At 39.3% G+C, this 13381-nt stretch overlaps 1 protein-coding gene across 2 annotated transcripts in view; it reads right to left on the bottom strand.

Moving 5' to 3' along the window:
• Window positions 1-2568: 2568 nt before the first annotated feature.
• The window catches only part of st8sia3 (ST8 alpha-N-acetyl-neuraminide alpha-2,8-sialyltransferase 3), a 23984-nt gene continuing 13171 nt past the window's right edge, over window positions 2569-13381 (bottom strand). For both annotated transcript variants that reach the window (XM_032539826.1, XM_032539827.1), the window contains 3 exons: window positions 12739-13296; window positions 4691-6508; window positions 2569-4207 (listed from right to left, as the gene is read on the bottom strand). In XM_032539826.1, the coding sequence (XP_032395717.1) occupies window positions 6226-6508; window positions 12739-13296 (841 nt within the window). In that variant the 3' untranslated portion in view covers window positions 2569-4207; window positions 4691-6225. The remainder of the gene's footprint in view (window positions 4208-4690; window positions 6509-12738; window positions 13297-13381) is intronic.

Below are 13381 nucleotides of genomic sequence, written 5' to 3'. Positions count from 1 at the left end.
TTAAAGTGAGGACATTTTAGTAAAGTGAGGAGATGTTAGTAATGTGAGGACATTTTAGTAAAGTGAGGAGATGTTAGTAATGTGAGGACATTTTAGCAAAGTGAGGACTTTTTAGGAAGGTGAGGACATTTTAGTAATGTGAGGACATGTTAGTAAAGTGAGGTCTTTTTGGTAAAGTGAGGACATCGTGTAATGTGAGGACATTTTAGTAAAGTGAGGGCTTTTTAGTAAAGTGAGGACATGTTAGTAATGTGAGGACATTTTAGTAAAGTGAGGACATGTTAGTAATGTGAGGACATTTTAGTAATGTGAGGACATGTTAGTAAAGTGAGGTCTTTTTAGTAAAATGAGGACATTGTGTCATGTGAGGACATTTTAGTAAAGTGAGGGCTTTTTAGTAAAGTGAGGACATGTTAGTAATGTGAGGACATGTTATTAAAGTGAGGACATGTTAGTAATGTGAGGACATGTAGTATTGAGGAAGTTATTAAGTGAGGAATGTAGTTATGTGAGGACATGTTAGTAATGTGAGGACATGTTATTAAAGTGAGGACATGTTAGTAATGTGAGGACATGTTAGTAATGTGAGGACATGTGATTTACTCACAAAGGTTAAAGGACAGAATGGGGTCCAACCCTTATGCAACGTGGTAAAATCATTGTTTACTGTTAGCAATGTGGAGCAGGCACAACACACACACACACACACACACACACACACACACACACACACACACACACACATTGTTGCCTTTTAGTTCTGGTCCAGTTCCTGTTCAAACCAACTTACAGCAAACAAACCAAGATACTATGACAGAAACCCTGGTGACTGACAGCAGGTTAATCTGCCGTACTCCACCTTTTCTGTGTGTTAATGTATCTTCTCTTGATCGTAAATATTACTTTTTTTTTATTGCTAAATAACAGCGAGCTTACTGTTTTTCAGAAAGTTATGTATGTGCAAGCAATGCAAACACCACTTTAATTTTTGTATTTCTAGATGATGCAGGTGCATGCTATAAAGGACATCCAATGATGAAAACTTCTTGCCTTGCCTAAAGTCAAAGTGAACAGCTGTTGTGTATTGCAAATTGTAAACACAAATATAACTATATATAGAAATAATATATATATTTTTAAAGATTATTTTTTGGGGGGTTTCCCTTTATTTGTAGTGACAGTGATTAGACAGGAAAGGGGGAATGAGATGGAGGTGACACGCAAAGGGCCACAGGTTGGGTTTGAACCCGGGCCGCTGCAGGACTCAGCCAACAGGGGCGAACACTCTCACAGGGTGAACCAGAGGCCGCCCCTATCCCTTGCATTTGACATGTATTCCATTATTACTGTAAAGGAGAGAAACAGCTGATTGAAGCTATGCAAATATATCAATCACAGCTGATTCCCATCTAGGAAACACACTCAGCTGTTGAGGTTCTTTCCATTGCATGACCCTCTGTTTTTACTGTATTCTTTATGTGTTGCAGTGAGTGAGTGTAGTACTTTGACAGCAAGGATTACCATAACCAAAGTCACATTCCTTGCCAGGCCAAAGCTGATTAAAGATGGGATAAGATAGGAAAATTCCTGCATGAGGGAAAAAGACGAGTACCAGGACAATTCTGTCTCTGTTTCCCTTTTTTCATAAACCGTACATTCTTTCTCTGCCCGATGTGAGTCGAGTGCAGATTGCAATATTTTTCATGTTTCAGTTCTACCTTCAAACAATAGACAATGTGAAAGTCATTGCTTTTTGCAATTCAGTTTGCTTTTGCTTTAAACCCCCCTATATTTTGTCTTGAGGGTAAAATGTGTGCATTTTCTAAAAGAGAATTGACAGAAATGCTTATTATGTGTGTTTTGGTTCAAAATTTGTAAAAAAAAAAAAAACTATTATAGTGAAACAAAAAGGCACAGAAGGGAAAAAAACAAAATGCACAGTCCTGTTCTAATCCATGCATCATCCACATCCCATACCAAGGCTTTGGACAAAAGAGATATTGTGTTGGAAGGAGAGACGGATGGCCCGAGGGCAATTTTAGACCAACACTCACCAGCAGCGTATGACCCAAAACGCCTGCACCCATTCAATTCTATGTAAGTCCACACATTGGCACCGTCTTGACTCGAATCACCTCCTCTGGATTTGCCATTGTCGTATTTCCCAATGTTAATGCATATCAACTTTCTAAAAAAAGCAGCATTTTGATCGTCCGGTGTGTGCTATGGGCGTCATATTATGTCATATGTGTCACACATTACCTAGTCTGGTGCAACAAAACAGTGCCATGATGAAGCCTGACTCGGGCCGGATGTCAGGCTTTGCCCCTCCGCTATTGCTACCTGTGTGTTGCCATTCTCAAAATCTTTGTGTGTAATTTTTGCAACTGTGGGCCTAATTCCAGTAAGCCATAACCATAGATAAGTATCTATGTAAATGTTAAGTCTTTGCAAGAATGTAGATACAATTTTTTTTTAAAGAACACACCTCAAACTTCAAAAATATGGTTATAAACAGATAGCAGTCTTCATTTAACATCCACTCAAAACAAGACAGGACTTCACTCCAATTGATCATTTCATTTATTTTAATTACTTAATAATTAAATAAATACAGACTAGATATATTTTCTTTCAAGTACTGGATGAATAAAACATTAATCTTACAGCAGGTTTTAGTATATATTACCCTTCATCTCTACAGACATGTCGATATGGATGTAGCCTGTCTCATTAGTACCATTCAAAATGCAAAAATATACATTCTGGATAAATGTTACCTGATACCGACTGATATTTTTATATTACAAAAATAAAAGGTGACGAAAGTCACATTAACACATTGCAGCAAATTTATGAATACATTACAAAACACATGAGTGAATTTATCATGTCAAGAGAAATTCACTTTTTCTTTCACTACCTGCTGAACTCTGACCCCCTAAATAAAATCTAAAAATGTTAAATATAATAGCCTTGTTGGAGAACTCTTTAAAGCAACAGCTTCAAAATGTTGAGGCTATACTGACTTGTAATAGGAAGAACAGTGCGTCTGTCAGTAGCCCACTGCATTCCCCATACTCCACCTGTTCTCACGGGATGACATTTTATGGAGAAAATGTCTTTCTCCTGCGACTGTCTGTGATTTACGGAATTTCCTGATGGACAGAAAGCTTTACTTAGTTAGCTAAAGCTGCTAACTGCTGCTAACTGCAACGTTAGCGCTTTTAGCTGTGCTGTCAGAACCGGGGGAGTAGTGTAGGTATTGACACTGCTAGCACAGGCCTTTGGCCCGCTGTGAGCATGAGGTTTTCAGGCCACTAAACAAGAGTAAATCTCGGACTTGCTTTTAGTTGTTGGCGAGAACTTTGCGAAATAAAAAGCTGCCGAGCTGGCTATCTTGCTGTTAGACTAGTAAGTAGTATTAGCTAGCTTGCTATGTCTTGTGTTGTTGCACTTGCTTGATGTTTGGTTGTGTTAGCAAAGTTGTCAACTATAGTTTCTGGTCATGAGTAATGTAGTCATTGAAAACAGAGAGACAAAGTCCCTTCTCTTCCCGGGGACCCCATGGGACCTTATTTGGTAAAAAGATTCATGGAAGTTATCATGGACAGACACATCATTTTTTAATCCCATGTGAATTGAATCATGAATGACGTTTGTTAATTTAAAAGATATTTTTGCAAGTGGAAAAGTTTGTTGTAGTAACACTTAGTTTTGTGTGAAACCGTTAAGTGAACTACATATCTGGTCTGGCACATTGTACGTCCCCTTGCTTGCTGTTTGGCTTACAGGTAGCTTAGCGTAACGTTATCTTACCTGACGTGTTTCATTGGCATTTTATCAGACAGAAAGCGGGAGAACGAGCAAGATACGCTGCTGGTGTGAGTAACCTTACATTCCGTTATGAAACACACAGGCATCGTAGCTAAAGTGAGGCGTCACTTATGCAACTGAGCAGTCTGTCTTATGTGTCAACAATTTTACAACAAACCAAGATTTTTTACTTGCAAATTATCTTTTAAATTGTAAATTAATGGCTTGAATAAATGGGATCAAATAATTATTTGTTTCTATTCACTCCCGAACATATTTTTCCCATGGTGATGCACCAGAGGGGAGGGACATCGCCTCTCTATGCAAGCTGTACATATTTATGACAGCAGTGCATAAGTGAATTGCACTATGAAACTGTACAATAACTTTGCTTTAAAGGTGCCCTGCCACACGAAACTGTGTTTACTTGCATTTTTTTTCAATATGTTCGGTCCATATGTGTTTGTGTTATGTGGTGAATGTGAAGATGAACTGCTACATCCTCTGTCAGCTCTATCCACTGGAAAGAAATAAGATGAAAAATCAGGCCAATCACAACAGCTGGTCAGTCTGATGTCACGTTGCCTGAGTTCATTACTATTCATGAGCTCGCCCATTTGTGCTGGATAAAGGATCCTGATAGCCAGCCTCTCATTGGCTAGCTGTTAGCCAATCAGAGTCAAGGAGCTTAGCTTGTTGAATATTAATGAGAACTGGCACAAATCAAGCTGAGTCTTCCTGCAGGCTTTCTATACCACGCTAGAATGACTTGAAACAAGGTAACCAAGACATCTTTTCCACAAAAAATGTTACAGAGTCCATGGTAGAAGTTCAGATATTACCACAAAGTAATGAAATACGTGTGGCAGGGCACCTTTAACTACCACACTACTTCTCTCTGACATTTTATATTCATGTTTCTCTGAGGAGAATGTCCAGATGTAAATTTTAGATAACAATATGTGGATATTACATGATATGATGGAAGTTATGTCAAAAAACCACAGGGGACCAAACATCACTGAGCATTTCATTAATACAATTACTTACAATTCACATACTTGATGGATGTGAAAAACATTCATACCACAAAAAAACAAAAGTGCCCCAGTTGTGGACTGACCAAAACCTTAACCTTACCAGAATTTAATCCAATCCTAAAATAATGTTGTTTGATAAAAATAGAAGTTTTGTATTCACTACTTCTGTGATTAAAAGGGCTTCTATTAGATATGATACAAAATAGATCTAGTTAATATGTACACATTGGGTGTCAAGGCCATGACTTTTTTGTTTTAATTATCTATGATTCCTCACAGCAACAGGCCAGCAAAGTGAAAATAAGGACATAAGTTCAAGTTTTTTTCTTGCTGTGATTTGTTGCTCAACCAGTTTATTAAAAAAAAAACTCCCAATACTCACATTTTTTCAAAGATATGTTTCTTGTCTGATGAAAGCAGTGTGCTTCTGTATGGGACAAACATCTGGCTTATATGCTCTTTGTTTGTTTCCGATTAGAGTAATCTCTAGTCCCTTTGACATTCAATTATCTTCAAAATTTGCAAAGCATAATTTACGTCCAATACCAACGTTCAGTACCAATGCAGGAAATAGCGTGCCTTTCATGTACTGTACCAATTTGGAAAGTAAGGGTGTGAAGGTAAGGGTGATGGATGGGATGTAGTGCATCCATCATTTGAGACCAGAGACCTGTTGCTGCCTACTTGTAGATAAATGATCTGCACTCTTTATCCTTTGCTCTTGTACTTCATTATGTATCATATATTATACGTACACATTTGTATACGTACACAGTATACATTCATTTTCTCTACAATTGAATCTATGAGCAATGTGCGCTTTCACATATCTGATTGGCCTAATGGCCAATGCATTAAATTGCAGCAAATATTGAGTCGGGTTCAACTTTTTTGCCTGTGGTGTCAGGACCCAAACTGCATCTAGTGGTCTCATAGAAATGAAGGAGCGATCTGCTTTCTTCAATGCAGTGCTAATGTAGGTTTAAAACAGTCAGCGCGCTGATTTGTAGCTGTAGTTAGAGTTAAGAGCAATAAGTGATAAAACACATTTCTAGGTTGGGATACTCTGCTGAAGAGCAACGATGCCTAAAGGTCCGGCTGCAGCAACCTTTCCCAAAACTACCATCCTCTTCATCTTTAGATTCTTTTAGAAAATTATTAGACTCCCTATCTCTTGACCTGTTGCGCTTTGTACAGACGGTTTGTCAAACATTTTAAGAACCCATTGCACCAACTCAGCCTCAGAGCTAAGATTTGGATTTTGGAAAAACCACATGAATCATGCCCTTGTCTGCCTCATCCTTTCAACAGCTTTGGCCCGTAGAAGCGAGGAGTTTGTACGAGCGCTGTACCCGCTGCAGTTTTAGCCCTAAGCACAGTGGGAGAGGGAGAGCTTCAGCAGTCCCTCCGTATGCATCTTGTAGAGGAGTTTGAATTCAGCAGGCAGCTGATGGGACTCCTGCCATTTGGTGGTGAATTTGGTGCCCTTTTTGTCATAGTAGTGGTACGGCAGCTCCTTTCCTGTGTTGGGGTCCCAGCCAAACGGCCAGAAGCCGTACAGGTGGATCTGGTCGCACATGGAGGACGCCAGCGTGTACATCAGGATGCCGGTACTCAGACGTTTCGGCGACAGCTGCTTGGTTTTCCAGTAGCTGTTGAACACAAGTCAGGAGAACAATTATACATTAAAATAACCGTAACTTTTAAAATTATGTGAAATGTAATTCACTTTTTTTGCCGCTAGCCTAAAGTTCTCCTTAAATCAAAACTATGGATGTAAACATAGACATTTGATGATGTTGTGAAGTTGCGTGGGATCGTAGGAGTTGTTGTCTTCATTGTTAACCACCATTGTCGATGTATCTGTTCACGGACAAGTTAATCTAATACAGTTTAATTCACATTATGTTAATTCACATTTATTTATGTCATTATAATGAAATAGCTCCAGCTTTCCCCACATACTTACTTGTACTCCCCGCCACTGGGAGACTTACTTCACAAGTGGGGGTGGGGGTGGGGGTGGAGGTGGGCGTGGATGTGGGGGTGGATGTGGGGGTGGATGTGGCCGCTGTTATGGGCGCCTGGGGTCTGATATGGTCTGTTCATCAATAAACCTTCTGTTATTCCCATTAGCGTTGTTAGCACCCAGCTCTGGGGTTTGTGCTGGTTGGGTTCCGGGTTGCTGCAGTCGCTGGTTGAGTTAGCTGGCTTACTTAGCATTATATTAGTTAACTACCCATAGAGCTAACGTTAGGTTGGCGAATGTAATCAAGGGTTAGTTTAATAAAAAACGTGAAAAAACGAAAAAAACTGAAAAAACATGGTCAAAACAGTTACAATAAAAATAGTTCTATGAGCGCGTTGAGCGTTGTTTTAACCTTACAGCTATAATCACCCACCAAGCATTAGCATGAGCCGCATGTCAAGGTAGAACATTTTAGTAAACTGGATTGATATTGAAATATCATATCAATAAATTAGGTCTTGGTAGGTCTACTATGTTACTGTGTCACAAAGTGGCATGCAATTACGAAACAAATGTGTGGCAGACACATGCTGTTTTGTTGTTACAGAGTATAATTCTGTGACATTGTGTGATTTACCATTACTCTCTAACGTATCATTTGGTGTTTCCTGTGTTTTGACCAAAGTTAGAGCAATTCAGGCAACTAAACTTCACGCTCCACGTCATTGTCAAAAATAACAAATTTCTCTTGGTTTGAACATTGTTGAAAACATTTGGAATTTATGTACACAACTAAAACAATTGTATAAGATATGTGGTAGTGCTGGGCAATATATCGATATTATATCGATATTGTATTGATATTGCGATATGAGATTAGATATTGTCTTAGATTTTGAATATGGTAATATGGCATAAGTGTTGTCTTTTCCTGGTTTTAAAGGCTGCATTACAGTAAAGTGATGTCATTTTCTGAACTTACCAGACTGTTGTAACTGTTTACAGTAATTATTTACCTTTACCCAAAACGAATCGTGATATTTGATTTTCTCCATATCGCGCAGCCTTTATATGTAGTCATGTTTTTACGTGTAAATCCAGAAATATTACATATTATATATTTAAAAGGGTACAACACGGTAATTTAATCTAGACCAAAGTAAAGCCATTTATCTCTATTATCCCCTATTTTATATGGGTATATTATCATATGTTCGTGAGAGGTACTTGCATTTTCTGTTTTCATTGGTTGTTGATGCTGTTTTCTGTTACTGTAATCCAGCCTTTATGTTTACTTGCTAATCTTGATTAATTCAGTGTAATGTATGTTACACAGCATTAATTCCATCAGTATAACAAATAAGTCATTTCATAGTCACCACTGTCATTGTTAAGCTGCTGTCAGTGAAACTCTTTTAAGGTACAACAATCAGCAATAAGAATAATTATTGAATGATTGCAAACAGTATTTCTGTTTAAGGGTAAAGAAAGTATTGGTGAGTATGACTGTAGTTGCATTGTTGGTATTAGTGCTGTAAAAATCTATATTTTGCTGAACTTACCATGTGAGCCATTACAGTACAGGTCATAGAGTATGTATATATTAGTGTGTAGATATTGTTTTGTTTTTTTGTATGTGTAAGCGCTATGTCAGCAACGATGTTCCAAAGAAAAATTCCTCGCATGTGTCCTCATACCTGGCAAATACAACTGATTCTGATTCTGATGTTGCCTGAATGAAACACATTCCGCTTTTTGAATTGTCATTCAAAAGAATCTAACAAAAGGCTTTTATTGAAAGCAACTGAATCTAAAAAAAAAAAAAACTAATCTGACCACTGCTAATGCTTTCATCCGCATTAGCTCTGCAGGATCACAGAGGGGAACTCTCCAAACCGGCCTCAACAAAACCATCTCCAAAAGTCCTTGAGTCCTTAAAAGGTGCTGAGAGCTGCCCGAGCTGGTAAAACGGGGTTATTCTTCCAGAGCAGGTAGTCTTAATGGGATTGGTAAAGATTAGGTTACTGTAAGAGTAGCCTATTCTGCTGCTTCAACACGAGGCACCAGACTTAAATCCCTCGTCACACACACAGTTACAGCTCTGTGCCATACCTTTCACTGAATAGGTGTTTCCTTATAATCCGGCTTTGGAGACTTAATCTTCTCTTTGCCATATAGAGCACAGCTCAATACAATGCAACCACACTAACTACTACAAACAGGGCATAAATACTTGGGGGCATTTTAAACACATACAAATAGAGAGCGATAGATGGACAGACTAACAGGTCCGGAAATGTTTTATCCAGAAACCAATGTGTGACATGTGTGCTATTATTTTTAGAAGACGGTGTTGGCCATCCTTACCAGGTGTTAATGGGGCCCAATAGTGTGCAAGTCCACTTTGACAAGCAAAAAGTCACTGAGAGGCACAGGAGTAAAAAAGAAGGCAATCTCAACTATCCGCCCTGACAACTTGGACTGGGGTATTGTCCAACAAGTGGACACACATATATATATATATATATATATATATATATATATATATATATATATATATTTTTTTTTTTTTCGAACAAATGAGATTTAAACCTTACGTTGTTTATGCCCTACAGTTCATTAGCTGTAAAAGGCGGGCGTGGCTAAAGCATAGGGGGCTGGCCAAACCACAACCAATGAAAACGGGAACTCTCTGTTCAGTTCAATGATACCGCACACAATTGTGTACAGGAAACGGGTCATAAGTTAATAAGGGGGCATGGCTTAAGCATATGGGCGGGGCAAATCTTCACCAAAAAGGGAACTCTGTGCTGGGTCACCAGTTAGTAAAGGGGCGTGGTTTAAATATAGGGGAGGGGACAAACCATGACAAATAACAACAGACTCTTTGCTGAGTTCAATGATACCTCACACAAGACTCTACATCAAACGGGTCATTAGTTATAAATAGAGGCGTGAATAACGCGTAGGGGGCGAGTCAAACTATCACCAATGAAGAAGGAACTCTCTGCTGATTTCAATGACACCTCACACAAGACTCTACCTTAAACAGTTCAAAAGCCATATAAGTGATGTGGCCTGAGTACGTGGGCATTGTTAAAGTGTTGGGGGGGGGGGTTCAATGGGCAGCTGTGGCTTAGAGCGGTTGCCGGCCAATCGAAAGGTTAGTGGTTCAATTCCTGGTCCTTGTCCCATGGTGGTCCTTGGGTAAGACACTGAACCCCGAGTGTAAATCTGTGTGTTTATCTGATGAGCAGGTGGCACCTTGTACGGCAGCCTTGGCCCCACTGTGTGCACGGTGAATTGGTCCTATGACCAAAAGTCAATATTGGCCTGTAGTTGTCCTCAGGCCTGGACTCTTGTTGATTGTGGGAAATTTATGCAGATATGACAATGTACACTGTAGGTTCATCTTTGACGTCCTGATGTGACGTGCTGACGTTTACGGTAAGCGTGTTGTCTCATTTCCGGTGCCCCAGTGGTGCCTAATTGTATTTAAACAATAGTCATACTCAAGCACCTATAGTTTTCTTCCCTTGCACCAACTGCCTTGCCGATCTCACAATTGTTAAAACGCTGTTAAATACTTTAGCTTAGCCATTAGCAATGGCTATTTCCTCTCCCTCTACTGCTCTCTCTTGCTCTGTGTGACAAATGTTTAGCCATTTCTCTTCCTCCTTTAATGATGAAGATAAATCCTAATAAATAAATGTACTTTATTTGTTGCTCTGCAGGTGAGGCGGACGACTTTAGACTGTTGCTCCTCTAAAAAAGAATATGATGAAGCAAAAGAAACTAGCACCTTGGTAATCGCAAACCTCGCAAACTTGCAAATTAAAACAAACCTTGCAAAAACTTGAAAGTAAGTGGCGTTCCACCATCATCATCTCTAATAGAAGAAAATAAGAACAACCCAAGGTTTCTTTAAGCACTGTGGCCAGGCTGACAGATAGTCACAGCTGTATTGAGCCATCTATTCCTATAGCTATAGTAGTGACAACTGTATGAGCTTCTTTAATGATAAAATTATAACAATTAGAGATCAAATTCATCCCATTTTGCCCTCAACTTTTAACAGTTCACCTTTAAACGCAGGAGCGCTAGAAAGACATGACACATACTTAGACTGCGACAACTAATGTTAAAGGTCCTTAAAGGTCCTTGAGAAGGTAGTCGCTAATTAGCTGTAGGATTTTCTCACTAGCAATAGTTTATTTGAGGACTTTCAGTCAGGATTTAGAATGTAATATAGCACAGAGACTTACAGGTGAAAATTACTAACAACCTTCTAACTGCATTAGACAAAGGACTTGTCTCCATACTTGTTTTACTAGCACTTAGTGCTGCATTTGACAGCATTGATCATACCATCCTGTTACAGAGACTGGAACATTTAGTTGGCATTAAAGAAATCACACTAAACTGGTTTAAGTCCTATTTATCTGATCAATCTCAATTTGCTAATGTTAACAATAAATTCTCCAGGTACGCTAAAGTTAGCCATGGCGTTCCACAAGGCTCAGTGCTTGGACAAATTCTATTCAATCAGCAATATTATTAGGAAACACTCAATTAACATTCAATTGTTACGTGGTTACGTGGATGACACCTATCAATCAAGCCAGATGAAACCAGTCAGTTAGCTAAATTTCAAGCATGCATGTTAAAACAAACCTTAAGAACAGTCAACAATCAATGAGCCACACTGTTCATCCACAGCTGAAAACAGTCCCTACATGAAAAAGGGTTAAAGTGGGCCAGAAAGACCTGGAACAGCATTACGGCACCTTCAATTAATAAGTAAATTAATCCTATTGGCAGTATCATACATCAGTGTAACGCCAAATATCCATTTTATCGTTTCCCCTATTCATTCTTAGCAGTGCACCAATAATAGCAGGAGAGTCACATACTATCTAAACTGGTCAAGTCAGTTGAACCGGTAATGGACTGACTGCGTCGTACTCTGTTTCTTAAGCCTTTTTTGCCACGTTCCACTTTAACTGCTACACATGAGTAACATTTGCTAAAAACTACACTAAGTATGCTGTTGGTTTTAATCTTTTAATGGAATTTGTTGATAATTTGAAAAAATGTATCTGTACCTTGATATCTTATCTGGAGTAAGGACAAAATACGTAAATGCGGGTGTAAATAAATGCAGAATGCATTGCAAGAATGCAATTAGAAAAGCCAGGCCGCAAAGGAAGAATAAGTTGAGGCCATACCTTGACTTGGGACACACTATTATAGAAGAATTTGCTTTTCTGGAAGTTCAAATATCATTCATTTTCTTTATAAGGATTTTGATTATCAGCCATAATGTCTAAACCATCCAAGGAAGACTGAGCACAAGCTTTGAGGTTGTGAAACGAAAGTTTCTGCTCCTGTAGAGGCCAGAAGTCTGTTTAAATGTTAAATGTTACATGTTTCATACACAATATTATAGAGGAATACAACACTACCCACAATTCTTAGCTTAACAGCAATGTCTCTGATTGGTAAAACTCACTGTTACCATAGAAATGTTCAGCAGTAAATGGCTAGAGCAAGATGCTGCCATTGAAGTCTATGATCGTTTCTGTACATAGTCTTGTAACAAATTCAAAATGTTATTTAGCACCAAATCAATGTTTTATGGTCATGATTCATCTTGTAGCTGTTTGCCTGGATCCAGGCTCTAAACTCTTTACATAAGCATGTAAGGAAACATCAATGGAGATATTGAACGGGGTAAACACTTCTGGAAACAGAGTCGTTAAAAATGTGGGCGGTCACTGTTGAGCTTTATGCAAAGGCTCATGTTAAGATGCTGTCATCCAGACACAGGTTATGTAATGACCAGGTAATGTAATACCAGGTGGAGATGTGGTCTTTGTTGTAAATCTACTGCAGTGTTACTGTGTGTCTTACCTGTTGACATACTGCATGATGTTTCCCGGCCAGGCCAGCTGGACTTTCAGCTGACCTCGATGTTCCACGAAGAAGTCGACCAGCGTCCTTGTCACTGTGGCTGACGTGTGGAAGAAAAACGCTGGGATCCACAGGATGACGCCGTCAAGCTTCTTTAGGCTCAGAAAGAAGTTGTTCCTGTCCTGCACAGTCAGTAAATTGTTGTAGTATTTCTCCAGGATACTGGGGTTAAAGGTCGTCATGTTTGTCCGCCGGCCAACGTCCTTCTTAAAGATCTCGGTTGGCGCAAAGTTGCAGCGGAAGACAAAGTCAAACTTCTCAATCTGGGCTCCACAGCGGGAGCCAGTAAGGATGCCGCTGTTGCCAACCACGGCACAAACATTGTAGTGCTTGTTGAGGATTGGCGAGACGGCAGGGAGGAGCGAGTGGAAGTTCTCGCCGATGGAGAAGACATACTTGTGGCTGGAGTAGTCGTAGTGCATCAGCTGTCCGATTCGGACTGAGTCTCTTATCAGTGTGAAGTTGTGGGGGATGTCAATGTATTGAGAGATCTCCTTTCTGCAATACAAAAAATTGATTTGTGTTCATTACCGCATCCTTACTTTAAAAGTCCCATGACATGGTGCTCTTTGGATGCTTTTAT

The sequence above is a fragment of the Etheostoma spectabile genome, chromosome 16, assembly GCF_008692095.1.
Source record: "Etheostoma spectabile isolate EspeVRDwgs_2016 chromosome 16, UIUC_Espe_1.0, whole genome shotgun sequence".
Taxonomy (NCBI): Eukaryota; Metazoa; Chordata; class Actinopteri; order Perciformes; family Percidae; genus Etheostoma; species Etheostoma spectabile.
The sequence above is the reverse complement of the archived record's forward strand: the minus strand, read 5'-3'. Positions and strand labels throughout refer to the sequence as shown.